General features: G+C 36.1%; 1 protein-coding gene across 1 annotated transcript in view; it reads right to left on the bottom strand.

Annotated features, from left to right (window-relative positions):
• The window catches only part of CACNA2D3 (calcium voltage-gated channel auxiliary subunit alpha2delta 3), a 475,703-nt gene that overhangs the window by 164,988 nt on the left and 284,683 nt on the right, over positions 1-26,032 (bottom strand). Inside the window, exon 12 of the mRNA XM_075052542.1 lies at positions 4,757-4,835. Coding sequence (XP_074908643.1) covers positions 4,757-4,835 — 79 coding nt within the window. The remainder of the gene's footprint in view (positions 1-4,756; positions 4,836-26,032) is intronic.

Raw genomic sequence — 26,032 nt, forward strand, 5'->3', positions numbered from 1 at the left:
AGATTAACTACTTGAAAAAATTTGTACTGTATCTAAGGTGATAGAAAGGTCTTTTTCTAATCAAGCGGTATTTTCTTAACCATATGGGTTGAAATCACAAATAGTTAACACTTTTTAATGTCATACTTCATTAAAAACAAAACCTTAAAGACTCATTTAAAAAGCTCCTCAATGTCTATGCCTGGAAAATTCTATAATCATGGCCTATAAAGTACCTTTGAGATAAAGAATACCATGCTGTGAAATAAGCATGCATTCTGATTGCCTCCTGAAATGTTTTTATGTCAGTTTTTCAAGTGAAAAAATTTAGCTAGATTACTCAAACAAAAAGAAAAAAAGAAACAGAAAACAGAACCTAATGTGAAACAATTCAGTGTTGTGCCATACACATTTACACATGTTATAAGACACTGATAATGCTGAATATTTTTTTTTTCTTTTCTTTTCTTCTTTTCCTTCATTTAGAAGAGATCCATCTGGACCAGCTACACCCAACATGAGCAGAGACACCTACTTGAGCACTTATTTGTAACTATTGTTCATATGGATGTGTATTATGTTAGGTATTTCTTTTTGTATTATTTCTGAGAATACATGCTGTCATATCACAACTGACACAGAACTGTCCAGGCAGCATGCTACAGACAAAGTATATTTATTTCTCGTTGTAGTACTTGCAAAGCATAACCCTAAACTGTACAATAGAGGAAACAGGTTTTTAGCCTAATTTCCTGAGACTAAAAGAGATAGTAAGTCTGAATCAATTTCATATAAACTTAGCAAAAAATAAAGGTCTCAAAGATAAGTGAAAATTTGTGACTACCCTGAGATTGAAAGAAGTGACAATGAGTATCCTATTTGGAAGCGGCCAGACGGTAAATCAGCACACATATACTGGCATGCATGTAGTTGCAGGCTAGCCATGCAGTGCTCCTTGCCCAGTAAGTATGACAGCTAAAGAAGCCAAGGTTAGCAAAAGGAAGAAAAAGGGATCAGTGTGAAAAAAATCCTGCTTTTTTAACCACATCTGTGTTTCACAGATTTATTCATATATCAGGCTGCAACAGACGAACAGTTGAAAGAGAGTGTAAGGGACTTTATTCCTTTTAATCAGGTTTCTTTAAATATAACTAAGTTTAATGAAATGTAAAAATCGCTGCTAAAGACATGTAAAAGACAAGACTTAGATGAAGATGGTAGCATAAGACACAACCATATGGATTCTTTCTAGGGTTTTTATAATGTGATCTCAGGGGTGGGTTTCATTTGTAATTTCTGGGAAGAGTTCACTTCTTGCATTGAAGATTTTGTCTGTTTAATCTCCTTATAAGTATGGCTTGTGCTTTTGCAGCTCACATTAGAAAAATCCAGAATGATTTTACAGTTTCTGTAACTCACGTAATATGAACAATTACCCATATTCTGTGAATTTATGGTTCATCTATTTACTTTGTTTCTACAAAAAGTTGTTTTCCTTAAGTTTTAGCTTTCTTAACAAGAAAGTGAAAGGAACTGCAAAAGCTGCGTGAATACGTCCCATATTTTTAACGCTTGCTCTAATATTTATTTAATGGGAAAACTCTACCAAAAGTTACTATATTATAGCTAGAGACTGCATTAGGTAACATTCTCTTAGTTCATTTTCACTGTATATTTAGACTTTTTGTTGATTCATGTGTTTGTAGCTAAGTGTAACAAATGCCAAACCTCACAAGAATTAGCTTCCTACACTGTTAAATTTATCTCTCTTATCTAGACATCAGAGGCACCCCATGGATTTAAAACCTTACTCTTCCTATACCAAGGTTTAATCATCAGATAAAGACATGCCCTAAAGTTCTTGAGCACAGCTGCTGAAGCCATGTAAGCAATAGCAGCAAGCCCATGCTTAAATTTCTGCATTCTAACACCTGCTTCTCAGCTCCCTGGTGTGTGAATTATGCCACCTTAGAGCCCCTTACAGTCAGCGCTACTCTTTTTTGCTCCCCAACAGGAAAAAAATCATGAAGGAAATGGGTAAGATTTGGTAATGACAAGCATGAGAAGTATATAATAAAGTGGTTAAAGACAGACACTTAGGCTCTGCAAGCGGGCTGCCTTTTCATATTACACAGTCCTTGCAATGTTTTTGGATAGCTTGTTTTTCTCTAAAATGTCCACCATTAAACTCATAACTTTTCAAAATGCCTCCAATGGATTTTTACATGGAGTGCAGTACTTTTCATTTTCTGGACAGCGTGCAAAATAGTTGCAATGTTCTTGCAACTAATAAAATATCACAATTTAAAAATCCTCTTTGGGTAGGGACTAAGGAGGGAATTCATTGTTTCACTGCAGCTGTAAAACTCCCATGGAGAATCCCCCCCTGCCCCCCCACCTAAGAGGCCTCTCAAGCAGGTGAACAGTATCTCTAGCTGGCTGCCTGCCACCCCCCCAGGAGCCCACAGTGCAGGAGGTGCTGGGGTCAGGCTAATAATGGGAATGGATGTGACTGGGGCTTCCTGTACGCAGCTCTCCTCTGCTAATACAATAGACTATAAACTGCTACAGCTGGGGCACAATTTGCCTCAGGGCTGATCTGTCCTCTGCTGGCAGTTAGAGAGCCTCTATCAGACCTCCGATAGGCAAAGCATTTTTCTCTGCTTTGCTCTCTCAGACTCTGCTCCTTTGTACTGATGAATCCTTGCCTTTGTCCGTTTTACGCTATGCCAACCACAGTGATAATCCATAATAAAAATTTAAAAAAAAATTAAAACAGAGGCTGTCAAATTACTAATGCAATAGAGAGTTTGACTGAAAAAAAAACGTTTAATCCTGGCCGTTTTGTTAGTAAGTAATGCATTAACCCCCATCTTTATCTTTACAGCTTTCTGCTGGGAGTGACTGCTGAGAGAAAGTTAGTGCTTACGTACTTTAAAATGTGGCACATGCACGCTAAGCACTAGGAAACTTTTACCTTTGTTCAATTCAGAGTCTTAGTAAATCTTTATTCTTTTCCTTTATGTGCGCTTGCTTATGATACAGAGGAGTAAATCACTGCAAATTTCACAAACCGCTCTAGAGGGACTTTGGGGTTTTGGGATGTTTTAATGTATTTAAAATGGTTTGGTGTTTTGCTTCATTAAGCCAACTCCCTCTAGATATGCCCTACTTATACATAAAAATGTAACAGAAAAACATGAGTGGGGTTTTTCAAGGTTTCACCATCAGAATCTAGAAGCTAAAGAAGTTTTGCAAGGTGGCATGAACTTCCCCTGTGACCCATTTTCAAGGAAAGGACTGCTGTCCACAGTCCAGTCAGCTGGAAACTCTGCAAACAGCCTTCATCTATGTTGTGCTTCCAAGGGGAAAATCACTGCAAAGAAAATTGATTTTAGGGTCATTGACCCTCAGTGACAACAACATACTTTGGCCCACCCGTGCAAGTAGTAAACTGCAGCCCAGCCATTCAGCCAATCTTTAGACCAGCTTTACTACACTCCTCATCTGTTGTGCTGCAATCCTTCATTTCACTAAAAGAAAATGGATGAGCTGTAGCTGAAAACTGTAAGAAAAAGAACTAAATCCATACTGTCTGCCATAATGAGTTATGCTGTTTCCAACTGTGACTTTTAAAGCTATAAAAAGTATTTAATTACCGATTAGAAGTAGAAGATTTTTGCATTGTAAGCTATCAGAGAGCAGGTATTAAATCCAGAATAAAAAATTATAGAAGAAAGTCATTAAGCTGTTTAGCTGATTCATGAGTAAGATTCTGACTCAAAGCAACACAGCTCTGAAAAGAACAAAGTAGTCCTGAAGAATGACAAAGGTGACCACTTTTCCCCCTCTGGGAATAAGGAAGACATGGACCAGATGATCTACTAAGGCAGTCTCTGTTGCCTGGTCCTAATTTCTGAGTTGCTGTACTTAGATCTTTACGAATCTGTAGAGCTGGGCTAAAAAGCTAAAAGATTTTGTTGATTAAATTGTCTTCAAAAAAGATGCTTCAAAGGATTCTTATACTATTATTTAAACTAAATTATGGTGTAATATTAGCTGATTAAGACAAGACTTCAAACTGAGTAATTTCCATCAGCTGGACATAACAGTAGTTAAAGAAATAATGACTAAATGGATAGCACCTGATGCAATTCATCATAATGTAATGTGGCACAACAGAAAAAAAGAACATTTTTTTTTTTCCTAGAGGAAAGGAAAAGGAAAACCTGAAGATTAATTAGGGGGTTTGTTTTTTCCAGAATCATTCTTACTTATATTAGTCAATCCTTTTACTGTAGCATCTCAGCATCTTATATGTTTTAATGCTCCTTCCTTAAAGAATATAAACCTGTTTTTTCAATTACACTGTCAGTTCCTCAATGGACAGGATGTCTGGTGTTTTACATACTGTGCCTAACTTAACAAGGCGTGTACCCAATGTTCTTAGGAACCAAACTAACTCTGACTGCATAATAACTGTTATAATAGAACAAATGCTTTGAAATCAAAGTTTGTTCCCTGAATAAAAATTTAAGATCACATAGTTTAAAAACTTCATATATATTTTAAGAAAAAAAATAAATTTCAAATCAGGTTTTTACTTTTTAAATTGTATGCTACAAGATGAGTAAGTCTTTTCCTTTCCTGGAAAAAAACAACCCATCCTCTCCGATTAGATGTCAGTGACACCGTATCTGTAGAAAGGTCAGATATGCAGGAAGGCTCAATAATAGGGTTTTGAAAACAAGGCTTTCATAGTTAAAGGTTAACTAACCTTTGTTAGCACAGGCCATCCACTTCAGGTTATCAGCAAAAGCAGCTTCTCTTCCAATCAGATACGTAAAAATACGAACCTGAAAGTACAATGCAAAAGAGCAAGTCAATTAATACCGCATTTAAAACTTACACGGGAACTTCAGATACAGATGTGTAATTCATATGGATAGACCTTTTTTAAGAAAGTATTACTGGTTAAACAGCACTGTAGGTTAAAAAAAAAAATCTCTGCCAGTAATGTCTTCATGACAAAATGTGCCTTTTGTTCTACGTACAGAATGGCTGATCTCTTTGGATGTTTTTAATATCTGACATTTAACTAAAGTTATGGCTAAATGGTTACAGTGTAAGTGAGAATAAACTAAAACCATTGGGGTACAAGGCAAAACTGCATGTTCAGACAAATGTGTTCTGCTCTTATGAATTCAGAAAACTGCTATGGTGTGGAGGAAAAGGCACTTAATTAGCAAACACTTCTGTAGATAAAGGATCTGAAACACCAGGCAAGCAAATTCCCCTCAGTTTTCAAGGTTCGTATGACACAGTACCTTTGTCAACTTAAAGACAGGTACCCACAGGTGGTACTTGTGCTATCAAGGGATAAACAGCAGAGTCATGTGCAAGGTTGCCACATTTCCCAGACAGAAATATCTGAGCAAAAAAGCCGTGCAGCTGGTCTATGCATGTGCATGCACACAGACATACACAGAGACCTTCATCCAGAAATCCTAGAAAATTGCCGATCTCCTTTAAATTCTGCCCAAATAAAATTTCTTGGCAGAGAAGAAGGGCATACTTTGGAAACGTTAGATGCAGGGTAGGCCTTGATAGATGCTAAATGATGGCACTTGTTTGTCTGGACTCCACAGTTCCGTGTTATAACACATATCCAAAACTGTGGTTTTGAGCAACTTCGGACAGCTGCCATTTTAAAAGCAAAGGAAAACTTCCAGTGAAATATATCTCTCTTTACTGTACCATTTTCTCAGTTCTTTCTTATCAAATAGAGATAGGTTCAGGGTTGTGTTATTTTACAGGCCTTGAAAACAGCTGCAAATTTGTCTTCATGGTAGACTGATGACAGCATTTTCTACCTCATACCTTCTGCTCTCAACCCTATTCTATACATGGGAAACTACAGCAAAGATAATCAAGTGGGTTTTAGCTAGATAAATGGGGAATGGGAAAGGAGCGTGTTGTCCAGAGCTTCCTCTACCTCACTAATACAAGTCTGCATGGCACTCGCAGTCCTGTTCAGGTTGGGTCTGTAACCACCATGTGTGTGCTGAGCAAAGAAATCACTGTCCTGGGTCCCAGCATGTTCCATCTAAAAATCCCACACAGTTCCATACCTTCTTCATCTACCATCTGATATAGCTGTGTAAGATGGAGCACAGTGAGCCTCGCTTGATCTGACTAACCCCTCAGCAAGAGAATTGGGAATAGCACCTGACAGCTACACCTAAAGCTCATATTCTGCCCACTGTAACCCTTGCCATGCTAAGGTTTATGCCTCACATTCCACGTGCCTAAACTTCCACAATCATTTTCCCATTCCCTAATGATCTGTCTAGGCAGAAGAGGCCAAGTGGATACTGGGCCATATTAGTAAGATGAATACAAGGTGATTATTCCCCTCCATTCCATCGTAAGACCACATCTGGAGTACTGAGCTCAGTTTTGGATCCTCCCATACAAGACAGACACTGACTTACTGGAAAAGACAGACTCTTCTTGAAGATGGACTCTGAGCGGACAGCAGAGCAAGGGACAAAAGTCAGAAGAAGGTCCTAAACAATTCTGATTTAATATAAGGAAAAACATTTTTATCATGAGGTTGATAAAATATTAGAAAGCATCGCCCAGAGATGCTGCAGAACCTGCATCCTGGGAGATATTCAAAATCTGACTGGACAAGTTCCTGAGCAGCCTGATCTAACTTTACCTGCTCTGAGCACAGGGTTGGACAAGATGATCTTCAGAGGTCCCCATATGATTCTATGAAATTAGCAATATTTTACACAGATTAAAAATGTGATTGATGTTCTAATGAAGTAACTTGTTCTACATTTGTGGATTTTGAAGATAAAACTAATAGATTACATTAGGACTGGAAATTGACAGTTTGTAGCTGCAAACACAGTGCTATCATTATGTATGAGAAGAAAGAAAATTATGAACTCCATACTGTAACACTATAAATTTTAACTAAACCCCACATCAGATCCTTTTGTCTTTTTATCAGTATACTTAATAGAATCATCATTATCCAAACTTTTTTACAGAAACTCTGTTATCATCATTAAAAAGCTGTACAGAACAAACTATCCTCCAGAACATTTTATTCAATAGCCAACTGGGTCTTACATTCACAAAACAGACATGCTTAAATTATACAGAAAGCTAATTACACGGAAAGAAATGTCATGATATGAGAAGTTTATGAAGACCTCTAATTTAATTCATTTGCAATTTAAAAAAAAAATCAAAGAATGAAATTTCTTATAGTTTTTTCAATTAGCACTTTTTTCTCACTCACAGTGAGACAAAAGAAATTATTTGTAGACTATAGTAACTTTATATTAAGCTCCCATAGGTGTTTTTCACAGAATAAGTTTTAAAATGTCTTTGAAAGTTTTCCTCTTTACTGTTAGTTGTAGTACTATATTCCCTCACTACCCTTTTGTTCATTTTCTTAATGGCCAGATCCTGTTTCTACGCATGCATGGTGTTTGGCATTATTATCATGCCCAGAGACCAGATTTCAATAACAAACTTTTCCCAGTCTTTCAAACATCAAATGTACATAGAAATCAATCATGATTTATATAATTTAAAAAGTATACACACTGATTCTATAGTGTTGTTAATTAGTTTGAATCAAACAGTATACATAATCCTACTCTAAGACTCTAAAGAACACAGCATTAAACAAAAGAATGGTAGTTTTATGCTTCGTTGACGGATACAAAAAGAATTAATAAATAAAATCTGTATTCTCTAAACACACGTGAAAGGGCATAGTGAGATTTATACCCTCAAAATACAGCATAAATCACTGTCACAGTTTATCTTCCTGAAAATGATGCTCGAATATAGCCTATCATGAGACTGAATACATCTGAGAGATTTATATTTAATGATATGCTTTAATCTATAAAGAATCAAACTACACTGTGTTCCTAATAAAAGGAGACCAGCCTTATCTAAAAGGATGAGCAGTAAGCAGGATAATAGGAGTAGGCAGCAAATTAACTGCATTAAACCTACAAAAAATAAAATTTCAACAAATCGGTATCATAGATCATCATGAGGAATGGGCTGCCTCTATGATACTGTTGCAAGGATTTTAATGATTTTTCTTTGAGTACATTTTATACATATAGTTTACTTGGTATCTGCAGTTGTTGTGGTTTAACCCCAGCCAGCAACTAAGCACCATGCAGCCGCTCACTCACTCCCAGCAGTTTTGCTAAAAAATATTTTAAGCATCATAAAAAGTACTGCTAATTGTTTGGCATTACTTGAAAAGATAAAAATAAAAGCTATAAATTAGAGAGCTAGCACTGAAGATGAGTGATCAGTTTATTAAGTGCTGCTTTCCTTCTCTGTCCCAATGAGTTGTGTATTTCTCTCTATGCACTTTTCACTGTGCATGTTACATAAATGATGTTTACCAGTGTCAACATGAAGTATAAAATCTTTTATAAAATGAAATATAAGGTAAACTATACTTCTAAAATACTATTTCTATACTGCTCATTACTTAATAGAATAACTTATTCATAGTAGCGCCATAAGAGAATAACCATGTAAGGTCACAGGAAGGTATTTTAGTTAAAAAATAGTGCCACTGATACAATAAAGTTTTTCTTTTACATTGACCTTAAAGATACATTAATAGGTATTATGAATATTGTATAATAGTCTGTTCAGAACAGTGAGAAAAATCCTCAAAATCAGCTCTGATGGCAAACAATTCCGATTATAGCTCTGCTTCTAAAAGTTTCATTTGATCAGTTCATTGAACCCACCACTGTAAGCTAAATTCACTCTGAGTTTACATTGGGAAACACTCATGAGTGCTTAACCATTCACTGTAGAAGTAATTTTACAAAACAAATGCTTGCCATATTATTTTCTGATTTCAGAGCTCACAGCAATAGCTTAGGTAATAAATGATTACAATTGAAACTTGCCTGAATACATCTACATTTTAAATCCCATTTTCCAAAACCAATTTGGATCCACATATCTTTCATACTTTATACTTTTTTACTCTTCTGGATAGGTATCTTATGTAGTAATTCTAGATGTGCTGGTACTATCCATGGTATAATACAAATAAACAGAGACAAAGTTACTGTGGTCATATACCTGTTTTCTGCATCTACATAAAAATATAACTAAGTCAATATTATAGAAGTGCTACATTAATTTAGTAGGATAAGTTCAAGTTCCTTCAACTCCTGCATGTGGACAAGACCTATGCAGTGATGGGCTATGAATGATGCAAAACAGGACACACTCTGTCATAGTTACCACTGAAATTGTCATTTTAAATTGACTAGACATTAGGTACCAGATTTAATATCCATCCATATTCTCGGATACCGTGAAAGATAAATGTTTTTAGGTAAAGACTGTTAATAGTGACCACCAAATTTTCTTCTTTGTATATCTGAAGTAACCGAATGGAAAGTGTGTCAGAGGAGTTCTGCTCTGCAAAATGATTGCATGAACTATTTTATTCAAACAATCCAGATATAGCACTAATACTGTATAGTCTACTGATAAATATACTGATAAATACATATAGTACTGAGGCATATGACTGAAATCTCTATAATTTATAATAGATGAGGAAGTATAAAGTGTCTCATTCTGTGGTTTGTTTTGGACCTTAAAGAAAATAACACAATAGAAACTACGAGCTTTAATAAGTATACACATTATATAGATACATATAAACTGATACACCTATATCGGTGTCTCATAGTACAACACTTAATGTTAGGATGCTAAAAATCCTTTTGAATCCATATGAAGAGAACATTTTAGTCAAGGTATACTGAATAAATTCAAAGGTGTTATGGGCCAGTCCCAGAAGATCCAGTAACAACATTTACATAGTCTACATATGCTCTGGCTGAGTATAAACCAAATGAGAAAAACACCTTTCAATATCCGAGCACTGTGACTGAATCAAGAGACCATTTTCATCTGAGAAGAAATCTGCATCAGAGGGTATAAGTACCTCTCTGGCAAAAAAACACATGACAGAAAGAGAACCCTTCAGTTCTGGACAATTTTGAAAGCTTTGTAAGATATTTGAGATACCTGAATCAAAATATTTTCAATGTCTGACCCATAAAATATGATATCAACTATATTAAGGCTTAACATGAACTGTTAGCTGTGGAGAAAGGCAATATTCTCAGGCAGAAGCACTAGTTTTGAATTGTTATATCCTATCTACAAAACTGAAAATTGTAGATGATGTCAGATTCACTGAATGCAAAGCAAGGCTTACTCCAAGAGCAAAAACTTTCATCTTTGGAACTATACTTGCTATTCCCAGAGAGTATGTAGCTCCTACAGATGTGCCACAGACTACTATTTTTTTAAGCCAATGTTCACAGAAAATGGAGTGAGAGCTCCACAGTAACACTACAGAAACTGAAAGGACAGTGGAACTAGAATCTTTAATAGAGCTTGTGACTTTCTCACTTCATATTTTTCTACATTTTTCTAAAGTGGGTGTTGAATGGCAAAGAATACTATTTGAGATTGATGTATTTTAATTATCTTTAAAACAGCAGCTGTAGAAACCTCCCATATATTACCTTGTTATTATGTCTCATTCCTGACCTAGAAGGATCACCTCTGGGAAAGAGCACTGCATTCGGTTACTATTCTTACCAAAAGACTGCTGCATAAGCTCAAATGATTCTGAACCATAGAATCATATTCATATTAAGCAACAGACAAATCTGAACAGTGCATTTTATGACAGTCAGCTTCTATGTGCTTGATTGTGAATTCTGGTCCAAACCACTAGTCCATAGTGAGCTAGTGAGAAGTGGCACAACATGTCAACAGTTGTCACAAGTTGTGTTGGTAACTATCCATGTACACAGCAGAATTAAATACTATTAAGGCACTGAACCACCCAGCTCAGTAGTTCAGGCAAAACTGAACACAAATCTTACACTGAGTAAAATATTTAAATCAACAATAGATATTTAACTGCATATATTATTTTTAACTTGCTTTCTCTCTGGTTTTCCAGTCTCTCTGTTTTACACTCTTTTTGCCTTACCTAGGCACAGATCATGGTTTGGATTACACAGGTGGTTTGCTTTCTATTCTTTGTTGCATCCCCTCAAATTTTGAAAAAATAAGAGAGTACTGTTAATAAGTTTCTTGCTTTTACAGCTAGGGAATATTCTGAAGTTTGAACGTTTAAACTCTGGACAGATAGCTTATATAAAATCGCTGAGATTTTATATAAGTGTGCACACACTCAACCATTAGTGAGGAAACCTAAGAATGATGATTTAAATGACAGTTATTTCAGTGCTAACTACTTCATCTGAACGGTCCACTTAACAGTTTCATCCATTATGCATGGACTAATCTGCAGTCACTGAACTGTCCTCACCTCTGAAACTTCATTTAACTAGCAGCAAAACAAAGAGAATAGGGACCTTCTCTCCAGGGACCATCTTCTGTCTATGTTAAGCAAGACGAGTCAATCTGCAAGATTCTACACCCTGGAACTGTGAAGTTATATATTCATGCCAAACAGCTGGTAAAGTAGTATTTCCAGAAATTTAAAATACAGTGTGGGAGGGGAAAAGGGACTTCTGCTTGTAGCTGACAGTGCAGACCTCTCTTTGCAGCTGCAAACTATTTCACAGACACCTTCATCAAAATAGTCTTTCCTTTCTGGCTCAGCAAGAAATAAAAATAGTATTGTGGCAAGAGCTATGGAATTTAAGTTTTAAGTGGGATATAGGGATGAAATTCAAGTTCCCGTACTTATAAGTTATGGTGGTCCAGGAACACCCCAGCTAGTCTCTGCATAGACGAGCAAATGGACTGATAGGGAACAATGGATCAACATGAGACTAAGTGATTGCCTGAACTCCTAAGTAGCCTCACCACAAAGAACTGGCTTAATTGTTACAGGACGTCTCAAGGTGGGAATTTGGGACAGTCCTGGACGTTTTTCCAGGCAACTCATGCTATGGCTAGACCACCTGATAGGCACTATTTGTATCCTTCAAGGTGTTAATTAGCTACTTTGCTGGAGAATCTGGCCACCCCAGAGACTTCTTCAGGCAATTCCTCCTGTAGAATTGACCACTGTATAGGGAAAAGATACTTGCATAGTATCATAGTAGAAAGCCTGAGGAACAGTCACACAGGAGAGTATTTTGAACATACTTAAGATAGTTAGGAAATGTTTTGTACATCATTTAAGATAATAAACAGCAATGAATCATTCCTGTGCTGGAGTAGCGATATACAACCACAGGCCAGCTGGAGATTCAGCAGAAAAGCAATTCAGAGCATCTCACCCAATACAGCTGAAGACACTGTCGCAAGGACCCTTATCATCTAGACAGCATGTGTCCATCCTGTTCAAGGTGCTTGATTCCCCACTTGAGTATTACCCTATTCAAAGACCTCCCTAAATGTTTTAACATTCTGATCTTCGCAACAGTCTCAATGGTGCACTGATCAAAGCACTTTGATTTTCATTTGATCAACAGCTAAGAAAATGACAGTAGGAGCAGATGAGGCCAGAGCTGGTCTAGATTTGATTTAAATGCTGTAATTCAAGAGCAATTCTCTAATTGCCTAAATTTTGCGAACCTAATAATGAAAAAGGCTGCCATTTATTTAGGTCTCTTGTTAATAGAACTTTAAAAATGAAAAATCACTGGTCTCCCTTAGCATATATTAACCTGTGCTGCATACTGTCATCTGAAAAGTGAAGATGGGCATACAGGAAAAAGAAGTCATATTTGTATTGACGTTTCTTTTCCTACTCTTCCTAAACATATTCATGTGTTATCTAAAAGGCACTGAATATTTACACAGGTTGGTATATTAAAAAAAAAATTGGTTTGTTTATGTTTGTTTAAAAGCAGAGCAGAATTATCAATAATCTTCATTAACAGCTGGTGCCACTCCTCTAAATACAATCCCAGAGCTACATTCTCAAAGTCTGTTGCCGACGAAAAGCAAAGTTCTGGTCCACTCTCTTTGAATATGACTAAGAGAGCACATGGGAAGAATACAGCAAAACTTAACAGAGCTTAAGGTGAAAAGAAAAAATGTCATTTTGAAACTCTCATGTGCATCCCTTCCAGGCAGATCCATTTTTCTAATCATAAAAATAGCATTAGGGAGGTTCGCCATTCTTTGAAAGTCTACCAAGAGGTAAAATAATAAAATGGGGGTGAGGGGGGGGACACCAAAACCAAAAGTTAACTTTACAAGCTCTGATTTTTCATTGCAGAATTGACAATTACATCACATTCTAATTTGCCAGGGTTAACTTCTGATTCTATTCTTTTGCTATTTCAGTTTTATGTTGTAAATTACTTGTCTCTTCAAACCAGCTTCTCTTTCTGTTGATTATGAATTTTTCATGCTCCATTTCTTCTTATCCTTTGTTATAGTGGAAATATTCTTAAAATTAGTTACCCAGGATAAACTTATAAACTCTTCATCTTTTAAGCTTCAATATCTGGCTTCTTTTCCTTGGGGTCCTGCTGCTTTATAATTTTCTGATGTCTTTTTTAGGTTCAAACTCCAAAAGTAAGTAACATAAACTTACTTCCAAATTTAGAAAGAGCTTGAGGATTTATTTAGGCTTCCACTGCTTCCCTCCCAACATTACACTGTGCCTGTTGCCACTTCAAGATGTCTTCAATATCACTCCTCCTTACATAATCTCATCCTCCTATTCCTCTCTCTCCAGCATCCTTTCCCACAGCTCTGCCTCAGAAGACACCAATGGGAAAAGGGGAAATCAATGCTGCAGTTGGTCCCTACGTTAAGGAGACGGCATTACCCCGCCACACTTTCCTGTGACAAACAGTCTGGATACAGTCATAAAGGTTTTTGAGAGGCATACTGGATCCATTCATCAAGATCAGTAAGATTCACATTCAAAAAATCTGAACATGCAACAGGCCTTTGCACAAGTAACGTTTCTAAATCTGAAAAGGGAAAAAAATTGAGTTTGTAAAAGGTATCAATTTTTGAGATGTCTTATAGTTTCTAACTTTAACCTACACACAAACAAAGCAATCCGAAAATAATCACAAATTCCAAGTGTACTCCAGTGTAGATGGTTGTTGCAAAGGGCATTACATACAGGGCAATGAACAGGCATGGTAAAAGAGCAGTAGAAATACAAGGTCACTCTAGAAACTTCACCTTATCTCTGAATGTCTTCATAGCTCTTTTAATTTTAGTTCTTTTTTTTATTAGGAAGTGGTGAAAAAATGAGTTAAGGATCTATTTGCATTGATAAGTTAGCAGGGAATTCCATGAAGACAATGCTTTAAATGAGTACACAAAATTCTACTGATGAGGGCTACAAAGCCCTGTGATACAATGCAAGATAGCACTAGTACAATATCTTCCACCCTATTGAGACCTTTACACTATAAGGTGCTGAAAGACTCAACTGACACTGCACTCGGTGCAAGGAAGCCATGAAATTGAAGCCATTACCTCATGAAACTAAATGCTTAAACATTAAGTTATGCCATAAAAGTTTCTTCATTGTTAATTTTTCTCCTGTAGTATTTAAAATACCTCTTTTGGAAAAGTTTGCATTTATACATTTCCTCGTGTTTTCTCCTTCCTGCAACTGCACACTGTACCCAGACAATTTTATAACAGTGTTTTCTATTACAGTGATACCCGAAACACTATGCATTGTACCCTAAATGCTGATGCGACAGTTAACGGAAACAACCCCCAAATAATTAATAGGTCTATTTAACTGGAAAACAAGATGTTGTAAGCAAAAACAGTAACAAAGAAAAACACTTAATCTGTCTGGGGATCATCAGGCAGCTGAGCTCTGCTTTCCCAAACATCCGCATCCCCAACAGCTTTTTGTATAGACCTACCTCAGAAAATACGTGCAGGAAAAAAGGAAATTGATGCTGCAGTTAATCCCTTGTGGTCAGGGGACAGCATTACTATGTCACACTTGCCTGCAAGGAGCATTTCTAGATCCACCCTCTAGGTCTAGGGTTGCTGAGGGTCACTTTTAGAAAATTCAAACAAGCTACAAGTTTTACATAAGACGTCAAGTGAGGATATTTCTTCTAGCACTGAAAATTTGTTGACATCTTTTGTTGATTTACAAAAGAATAATTTCCTACTGTCAAAATTCACCCAATACATTAGGAATATAGTTAGCAGAGGAAGAAGAGATTATGCTATTTTACACTTTGCAAGGATAGAGCAGGTGATGAGAAAGTGTCCAACACCATGTTAGCACAAGGCTTATTGCTTCTCTAAAGGAGTTTGACGGTTGACATAGTTCTGAAAGGAACAAGACATCTCAGGCCTTTTACAGGGGGGACAAGTTCTAGCTGCTTTATACATCCTGAGTTATTGGTCACAGAGAAACTGGGCAAGGCATTTGGGCTTCAAATGGCACAGCAGGAGCTTATCACTAAAGAATTATATGTAAAGATTTGGCAGAGCAAATAGGTTGTATTAAATAACCATTTAAGATTTGCCATTTAACAGCAAAATAAAAAAAAAAAAAACAACACAAAATAGGTCTAAGAAACATCTAATACTTTCTAGCTTATCTTTGCTGCTTAGTGTACAGCTTGTATTAATGATGTTAAATAAACAACCAATAATGTACAAAGTGCAATACAACACTATATATCTTGAATGTACTAAATTCTTCATAGCAGTTTAACAGTTAATTCAGCAAAGAAAATTTTCACAGATTTTGATAATATTAAACTTTTGGGCCAAAACCATGTCTAGAAAATGACATCCCAGAGACTGCTTTTCAAAAAGTTATGATTACATGAAAAAAACCCCAAAAAAACAACAAAGCATGAGATTACCAAAAACCAGCTTGTTACCTTCACTGCAACTTTTACTTTCAGCACAAGCTATAACTTTTCTCCCACCTTTACAAATTACTTTGAGACCAATGAGTTAATTGTGTTATAAGTATTTCAGATTTATCTATAGAGTGCCAATAAAATCTTTATACAGTATCTCCAAATACCGTGTATATACCACACACTTTTACTGAAAAACTATTTTAGAAATATTTTACTGAGTTTTAGAAAATTTTATTTATTCTACTTTTTATATCCTTCCACTGGTAAAACCAGCCATGGTACAATGAGTTCAACTATATGGAGTATAGAGGGAGAGGAAAATTTTAACTCGCATCTCTATAACTTTCCAAAATTATCAGCCATCATTTTTCTATCATAACAGTGTTACTATTTCAAAGTAAAATATGGTATTATTTATTGGAACTAGGAACAAGTTCTGTGTTTTCATCTGAAAAGCTAAAGAAATTTTTGTTTCCAGTCCTGATATGCAAGATTCCTGATCAGTCATTACAAACCATTAACAGACAAGCCTAGATGAACTACTGAAGGATAGTTCAACTATACCTATTATAGCCATTCTTCAAAATGCTGGTGGATTTGCTGAAATGTAGAACAGATATTTTCTTCCTTAAATGCAAAATAGCAATCGAAGCAAATTAATTTATCTGAATGGAGAGGAGAGGAAGGGATTAGAGCAGAAACTATGACATAACCAACTTTCTTGGATCTAACTGAAACTTCTGTGGAAAAAGCAGACTCATATAATTTCTGCTACTACACTACTTAGCTTTCTTGTATATCAACTAATATTTTTTGCAAGAATCCATGAGAAAAGATCAAAATCAGACTAAATTCTAAGTAACCAAATACTGCCAACGTCTCCACTTCTGTTATTACATAATTCCAGGATGTATCATAGAACAATGGTAACTTATTTGCAGTATACTTCACTGTGCATGGTGCAGAGACAGATTAGAGGATGACATAATGGATAAAGCACTGGCCTTTCACCCTTGGGATTTTGTCCAGCCTGCAGTCCTATCAGATAATGGGTTTGGCAATCTCCACTAGTCTCTTTTGGACACTAATCCCCACTACAGATTCTCTATAATTCATCATATAATTTAATACACCTGGCAACCTTACCACCAGTTCATTCTTTTGTTACGTAATGGCCCAAAGTGAAGTCAAGGGTGCTTAATGCTCTGACAACTGGCTATTATCTCCCATAACAGCTGATTTTGAGGGGATTATTGCAGTCATAAACCATTTTATAAAAATTGGCAACTGGGAAAGCAGTGTAACAAAATAAGGTGATATTTAGAAGTTTTATCACTGATTTTCTACCAATCTGTAATGGAGTTTCTAGCATCCAAAAAATGCTGGAGAGGAAACTTGAGATTAAAGGTACAGATCATGAGCCAAGAATCTGAGGCCTGAACAAGCTTATAGCCAGAAAACTGACTATTTTGAGGTTACAGATGCTTTTTTGTCTTTTTTTTTCTGTCAAATAGACAGTATATTTCTTCTTTATTTTGTCTCAGTTCTTAGTTCACCTCTTCCCTTTATCAGCATTCTTCCCTTTTCACTTTGAAGTATTTCACCACTGTTATACTCCAGTTTTAGATCCACAGCCTTGTTCACAAATGAACAAGGGACTTCATTGCTATCAAGACCAATTGCTGAGGATGTAAGTGAGCCTTCAGGCAAGACAAAGGGGAGCTGTACTCAGTTTATGGGATAAGAAATCAGCTTACTGAAACTGTGTGAAAGGTTAGGAAGATGATGAGCAGTTAAGACTCCAATCTAAAATACAATGGTGTTAACATATGAGCAAACAGACAGTAGTACCAAGGTACTCATAGTCAAACAAATCAGCATGCACAATTCTCACTGGAAATAAGCATCAGTTCTATAAATTTGTAAAAAGGCCTCAAAAATTTCACCAGCTAAAATCTAACAGAATGTATTTGTTGTCTAAGCACTAAATTCTCTTACCAAAGGCATAATGATTTGGTAGACACCAAACTGGAAAGATAATTGAAAAAGATATCAGGTCCAGGGTCATTCCAGGCTTTCTTGTAGGTCCACCCAGCTACATCTGTGCAATGCCATTTCATATAATATGGGGTCATAGCATTAGTTGGATGCTATATATTTAAACAACAAAATTGTTTCATAGAATAAATTTCACACAATGAAAAAAAATATCAGTAAAACAAAGCCCGAAAAATTTGAACCATAGCCACTCCTGCTCTGACTGAGAGGCATTACTAAAAATGTCCAGTTGAATAAAATATGATCTGTTTCACAGAAGCTTTACAGAATTATGTTGAAGTGAGCTTCTGTATTTCATGACTCAGGATATGATCTACCTGTCTTTTTTCATGCAGACTTGACTTGAGCAAGCTTTCCTTCACTACAAGGAGATATAAATCCCTGCCTGTGCTTTGAACAACTGTTTTAGGTAAAAGTCAATGTGGTGCTAAGCTCAAATTTGTAAGCCTATGTTTGGTTCTGTAAACTGAATTTTAGTTAGTTTTTATACTAACTTCAGTGGCAAAATGTTCAAGTTCTAGAAATTCAACCAGCAACAGGAAGATTTGTATAACATAGCACAGAAAACTGTAGGAAGGTCTACTCACAGAATGCAAAGAATTTTGCAAATTACAAGCATAATAGAATAAAACTGAAGGCTTTATTTACAAGAACAGGAAAAAAGTTTGCACATGGAATTTTAAGATTACCTTACTAATTCATTGAAACCAAAAATCATCAAAAGTAAAAGCTGCAAATGCAGATACTGCTCTGATGGAACAGCAGACCCACTGTTTGGCAAACTCTGGTAGGAATGTGTGTTTATTGTTGGACTTCCTGTGAGTAGAAGCACTACAATTTCTTTAAGAAAATCTTTCTGAAAATGCTGAGTTAGTGGATAGAAAAATAAATGAGATTTTACATAAAAACTGTCTGCTATGCTGAAAAACATTTAATCCTTCAGACACTGTGTATATACACCATGAATTGTTTGAACCATCAAAGTGTTACAGCAAGGACATTAAATAGACATCACGTTCCTTTATCTTGACATTTCAACCAGCTGAAGGCAATTGCTGCTCAGACCATCATAGTATACCAGTCAGTATTAAAATTACTATACAGCCTTTAAGTTTATCTTTGATTAAAAATTAAATTTAGCTCTACTTTATCATTTTTGTAGCCCTACAGCATCCATGTGTTCTCACAGTTAAGTCAAGTCAAACTAAATATTTAATACACTGTTCTAATTAGCTACAAACTATTACCTGATTTAAGTCTGTAAATGAATGTGAAAAGACTCTGGAGGCCTAACGTTAACCTTCATCCACTCCAGTTATATGAGAGAAATTACAGGCTCTAATTAGACTCTTTAAACTGCAAAGAAATAGAATTTTCATAACCAGCTTATTAAAAAACGAAGGCCCCCTTGGGACAGGGCAAATTGCTTCTACCCTGATCCGCTTATCCTTGTACAACACCATACAGAAGACTCATGTTGTCTGACTTACACAGCTCATATTTCTCCCAAATTAACGAGCACTCAAATTATTCCAGCTGCCCCCTTGGCACAGGGAAAAATTGAAAATCCATGGCTGCCAAGTGACGTGTATAACCCAGCTGCTAAATAAAATGTGCTTAAGGGGACACAGCTGTTGAGGTGCCTATTTACATTAAAATAAGTCCATGGATACAGAACAAATGCCTAAAGACAGCAAACAGTGTATAACACTTTGTTTAACCCTTTCATTAAACCAGGTCACAAAAATTTGCAGCATCATTTAAAGGCTAGACATAAAAGCATGGCCTTTTCACTTTATGATTTATTCCTTCTAATTTGTCTAATCTTGGAAACTTTCTTATTGCCTTTTGCAGAACTGGTAAATTCAGAGGAATCACATTAAATAGCACAGTTCACATGTCAGGGAGGGCAGCTGCTTTTTCAAAACAACCCTACTTGGGAAAAATACAGAAAATTTAACTCCATTCCCTGCTCTCCAAACACGTGTGTAGTGTGATGATAAGCATCATCTTCGAGACAGAAGAACTTCTGAAAATGATACTTGCAGAAGATTTACACAGACTTGTAGGGTCAGACCAAAAGGTGACTATCACATTTTTGTGCCTTAACCTACCCAGACTGCCAACTCATTTCCACATGAAATTGAGGATACCAGGTATTATCTTGAAATTCTAAATAGTACAGGAAATCTGTTCTGGAAGTTAACTGTCTTCTAAACAAATTCATGATGCTGTGATTCATCGACCACATTTTTAAAATGTGGTCTAAAACATGACTGTAATCCAACTGACTTGAAAATTACCACGCCAGTTGAGGAGTCATTGAAATAATAGGGGCCAATACAATGTTTCTCTTTACTAATCAGGAATACTTGGCCAAAGGACACCTTAGATCTAGCACCAAAATCCAGTTTCAGATTCTCACAGTTGCAAATGCTTGCTTTATTCAGTAAGTATCTATAAGGTCCGAGCCATAAGAAAGTGTGTATGCAAGCTAACTCTAACAAGTAGTATACAGAAACCAACAGATAATACAGAGAAAGTTCAAGTAGTCAATGGTTTATTTATTTTATCCTTCACCAGAAAGTTTAACTTGAGCAGTCACTATGACACAAGTATTTTTAACCATGGGATTAGGAGCTGAGGTCATATTTGGAAAAGAAGGGTAGACAAATAAGATGTGTTTAAATCAATGAAGCCTGATAGAATTTCCCATAGAGTATTCAAGGCACTAATCAAATGAATCTTTAAACCGTTAGTGAATATTTTTTAAGATCTGTGGGCAGGAAAATAAGTGCCAAGGACAAGGAAAGGGAAACATATTTTTAAATACTTTTAAATTTTATTTTCAAAACCAAGAAAAAGGAAAAAACCTGTAGAATTACTTCCTAGATTTTTACTACCCAGAAAGACACTAGCAAAAGTGATTAAACAATCAATTCACAAGCATATAGAACATAATAACGAGAAAAGAAATAGCCAACAACAGTCTAAGAGCCATTCTGTCAAAACAGTCTGATTCCCTTTTATGACAAGTATCTTTTGTACTACATAGGACAAAGGAGGAAGAGAAAGATATCTTAGTTAAATTCTGTAAGTATTTTTAGGAGAAGTATGGTCATCCACGCCAATCTAGGACTCATAGGCAGGATACCATCCATGAGAGCTTCCAACTGGGACTGACAGAAAAATAAGCCACAGCATGTTACCTGCTCAGTAATGTTTGTCTACCTCTAAGGACTACTAGCCTAATGAAATGAACATAAGGTGAATTCACTTCTCAGACAGCTCAAAGTGTATTTATTATTGTCATATTAGGAAGCGAATTTGGTGGAGGGGAATGATCTGGCCTGGATCGAGTGCAATTTAATAATTTGATTCAGGATTTAGATGACTGACTGAAGAGAATATTTAAAAATTTGTCAAATGACATGAAGCTGGAAGTCACTCCAAGCACTTTGGAATACAGAATTAGAATTCAAAATAGTATTTTTCAGCAAGAGAAACAGTCTGAAATGAACAGGATTAAATTCAGTTCAAATAAGTACGTAATTAGGAGGAAAAATTCTAATGCATTGACAAAAGATGAGGAAAGTGTTAGTAGAGCACCAGAAAAAGATCTAGATTTTAGAAACATCCACAAACTCATTGTGGGTCAATAATGGCAAACTATTTAAATAAAAGCAAATATCAAACACTTGCTGCATGTGCCCGAAAGAAATGGCAATACACACTTAACGTGAATGCAAGTGGAGGTGGTTATTCAGCTCCACCTGTGAAAAATGGAAAAAAGCTTTAGCTAGACTTTGTGTTCACTGTTGGGCCTGAAACTGTTGGGAAGGTCTGTGATAAAGTAGGAACCCTGCATGTCCACAAGATTTTTTTTTTTTTACTTCTCATTAGCTATCCTAGCTAATTTTATAAGCACTGTAAATTAGAATGTCAACCACCAGTAAGACACATTTCACATAAGCCTACATACATTGTAACGTAACGGTCACCCTTTTTAATTAAACATTAAATATAAAAACCAGGTTTGCTTCATCGTAATTGTTAATTCTTTTCTGACTGCATCTTGAACAAGTCATTTAATGATTTTACCTGTGGCTCACTGAAGGTACTGGGGCTACTGAGCTAGACATATATATGTCTTCCTTTTAATCCTTTTATAGTGTTGACAAAACATTGGGGTTTATCACCTGTCAGTTTGAATTCATTCATGTTCCAACACTTGTTAAATATCAACAACAGCAGTTGAGATTTTTGGAAAGAACTATTTTCACTATTTTAAACCTGGTACTAGGAAGAACGAAGAATGACAAGCAGAACTTCTTTGGACACTAAATACGAAAAACAGCTTAGGGAGGTCCATCCTTTGAATTCAGAACTACAGTGAGCTTTTTTTTTTTTTTAACATGATTCACAAGCTATGCTCTAAGTTCTGTAGTTAATTATAAAAACATGCTGTTTGCTCTCTCCGTTTTCACTGCTGGTTTTGCATTGTCCAAACCATATAAAGTATGCAGTGATATCACCATACATATCATGGATAAGAAAAACAGATGAATGCTCTATAAACACTCTTCGCTCTTAGAACATGTAGCCTAAACAAAGGACTTCCTCCTCCTTTTAGAGAAACATGGGAAGAATGAGAACTGGGAAACAAAATGAGGACACTGAGCATCAGCACACTTATATTTCACTTACGTTTGAAATTAAGAATTACAGTAAAGTTAAGTTAGTGGTGAAGAATGGGGAACTCTGAAATTAAGTGATAAAAATAATTCATTTTGCTGAAGCAGTTTTGACACTGAGCAACTGATTTCTTAAAAAGCTTCCTGACATGCTACATCACTGTATGCATTTTTCCTTGTGGCAATCTTTTTCAGAAAATAATTGAAGCTATTCAAAGAGCACATTTTCTGGCTCTTTACTGCCTCCATCACTATGCCAATTACAAGATCTAAAATCAGATCAGTAATTCAGAACTCTAGGACATTTTTAACACATAAAGTTGTTTTAAATATCTAAAAACCTCCTAAACCTTCAGTAATTTTTTAATACAGTTGCTTGATGCTGCCTTTGGGGCCCAAACACAAATAAAAAAAATCTTATCCACAAGTAGAATGATAATGGCCTGTACAGAGGAAAATATTTTCAGAAAGTGACTGTCCCTTCAGCACATAAAAATATCCACTACACGAGTAGTAATAAATCTGTCTATGAGGGGTGATTTCATAATCCAGCTAGACCAAAAGACAGCCTGAATTCAGGTCTGTGTTTCAAAGAGAGATCAGATGCAGAGGAGATGTGGTACTCCCACGCGATAGATTCCCTATATGGCAATACATTGCAGGAAATGGCATCCTCTTCACCAGAATGCAGAAGGGAAGTAAAATATCACAATTCTCAGGAAACAGTGAATTGCCATGAATGCTAATATCACTTCTACATTGCAGGGTAACATCAGCTAATGATGGAGGAAATACTACTGAATTTCAAATAAGCTTTCAATACATGAAATGAAAACCCAGGCACATCACATCTTGCACAATTTCCTTAATTAAGTGAATTTCAGCTGATCATTACAGACGAGCCAGAACAAACCACCTACAATTCTGTTGTCTCCAGAGAAAACACAAGTGCATTTTGGAGAGACAGCTGTCTGTAGATCACAAATTTGTCCCTAGGATCAATTACCTTGAGTTACAGATAAAATAAGTGCTTAGCATTTAGTATCACTGCAATCATATAAAAAGAATGCTTTAGAAATAAAAAAGGAGATTAAAAAAAAAAAGAAATGGAACAGAAAAAGACGAGACTATTGGAGTAGGGAAGTAAAGACAAAAGAACAAAGTAAATGCCCTCAGTGTCAAAGAGAGGACAAGAGAAGCAAGAATGAAAGAAAGAAGAAATGACAAAGCATTAAAGAAGAAAATAGCTTACAATAGAAGACATCACTTTTGAGAACTGTAAAGGGCAGAGTTTGCTCAGCAGAACAAAATGAGGAGTTTCCAGAAAACAGGGAGTTTAACAAACTGCACTGAAAACTAGACATTGAGAGCTCTTAGTGTCATGAAGTAAAATAACCATCCTTAATGCAATGTCAGGCGACACAGGGAAAAAGTGCCCAACTGAGACACAAAGGGAATGTAATAATAATAATAATAAACATTAGGAAGTCAAGACATGAGCCTAACATTATATCTTATCATCTAGTAAAAGGAGATATATATGACTGCATATAAAATGAGAACAAGAAGACAACAGAAAACACAAGTTCTCTCTGTAAAAAAGTATGCCTCAGGAAAAGGAAATCTAATGTGCATCAAATTAAGACAGAGATTTTATTCAACCTTTTAATGAGACAGCCAAAATAGAAAAGAGGGTTATTCAATCAAAGGTAGAAGTAGGTTAATTAAGCCAGACAACATTTGACACATGGAATTAAATCCCTGCCCAGCTGAGCCTGAGGGCCCGGCAGTCCCATGGGCCCCGCAGTAGGGACAGCTGTCACAGGGGGAGGATATGGTCCCCAGGACTGATCCTTCACTCTGACCGAGGGAGGCACGAAACGCAGGTGGGTACCAGAGGGAAAGGAATGGCCAGCTGGGGGCAATGAAACTCCAGGAATCCTGGCTGATGCCAGAGAGCAAGAAAACAAATGTGGCTCCACTGAAATTGCTTGCCTATCTGTCCGTCATCCCCTTCCTATTCTTGTGTCCAGTTCCACAATTCCTTTGGGTTAGCCGCTGCCTTCCCCTCCACAGGAAAAACATGTGTCTGTACTATTTCCTCTCACCATCACGCACATCATTTAAGGACTGCTATATTTAAACACTGATCTGAAATAAAGATATGTGTGAACTGAAACACATCATCTATTCCTGAATAAATCCATGAGTGGACTTAATTCAGAGGACAAATGCTGATGCTCTTATCAGTTTAATCTATTTGGAAGATATGAGGATAAGAATACCTGCATGTGGAGTTCAGAAATACTCATTCAAATTATTAATAGAGACTTCTCAATATTGCCATGCATAGGCTATAATATATGGTGCTCTCTGTGCTACATAGATATGAGATATAGTTGCATAATACTGCACATGTCTGCCAGAAGGAAGAGAAGAGGAAGGAAGAGAAGGCCCTGGACAGAAAAGAACATTTATTATTTAGCCAGTCCCTTTGTAACATTTACCCTGACATCAGCCATATTGTTGAAGTGAAGCACACAATTATGTTACTATTAGAGTCACTGAAATTAGAATTTGGTTTTCCAGATTTTTCTAGAAAAATTCATTTTCATTTACTGAAAGTAAAAAAGTTTTACTTGAAGTTTATCCACTTTAATAAAACCTTGTATTTCTTTAAAATACATACAAGAGCTCCACCATGCTGAAATCCAATAAATGAGATGCAGATATGGTGTTTTTCTGAACCATAATACATATACATCTAGCTCTAGTTCAGAAATCTCACAGAAGAATAAATACAACTTTCAAATAACAGTGCACTCATTTGAAGCAAATAGCATGCAGACACTATCATCTCCCAGTTTGTAGCTGTCAACTTTGACACTTCAGATTTCATTCTCAGATCAATCCGATGGCCCTACAGATGCAGTTTAGAATGGACATGAACCACCGTCCCTATTCAAGCAACACGTACTGCAAATACAATCTACGGACCAATCTGCAAGCACATTCCATAACCCTTTTTTTCCTGGAAAGCTATTTAAGAGCTTTTACTGCCAAATGCCTTCTCTTACAGCGTTCCTGTTCCTACCTCTGAAGTTCATCTTTCAATGATATTTGGTGTATCTTTTATTCACTGCCAGACATTTTCTTTTTTAAGCTGAGGTATGTTCTTAGAATTATGTAATTTCCCATAATAGCATACTTCCTTAAGTAACCTTTTTCTGAAAGCAGAGTGATAATTTGTACCAGGGTTTTAATTTAAAGCACCACTAGAAGTAGATAACATATATAAATGTAAAACACAATTCAATGTATTCCTTAGACAAGGAGATATACAGAAGGTCTCTGAACATCCAGAAAATGTTAGTACTTCAGATGTGGGGA

Source organism: Buteo buteo, chromosome 21, assembly GCF_964188355.1.
Source record: "Buteo buteo chromosome 21, bButBut1.hap1.1, whole genome shotgun sequence".
Lineage (NCBI taxonomy): Eukaryota > Metazoa > Chordata > Aves > Accipitriformes > Accipitridae > Buteo > Buteo buteo.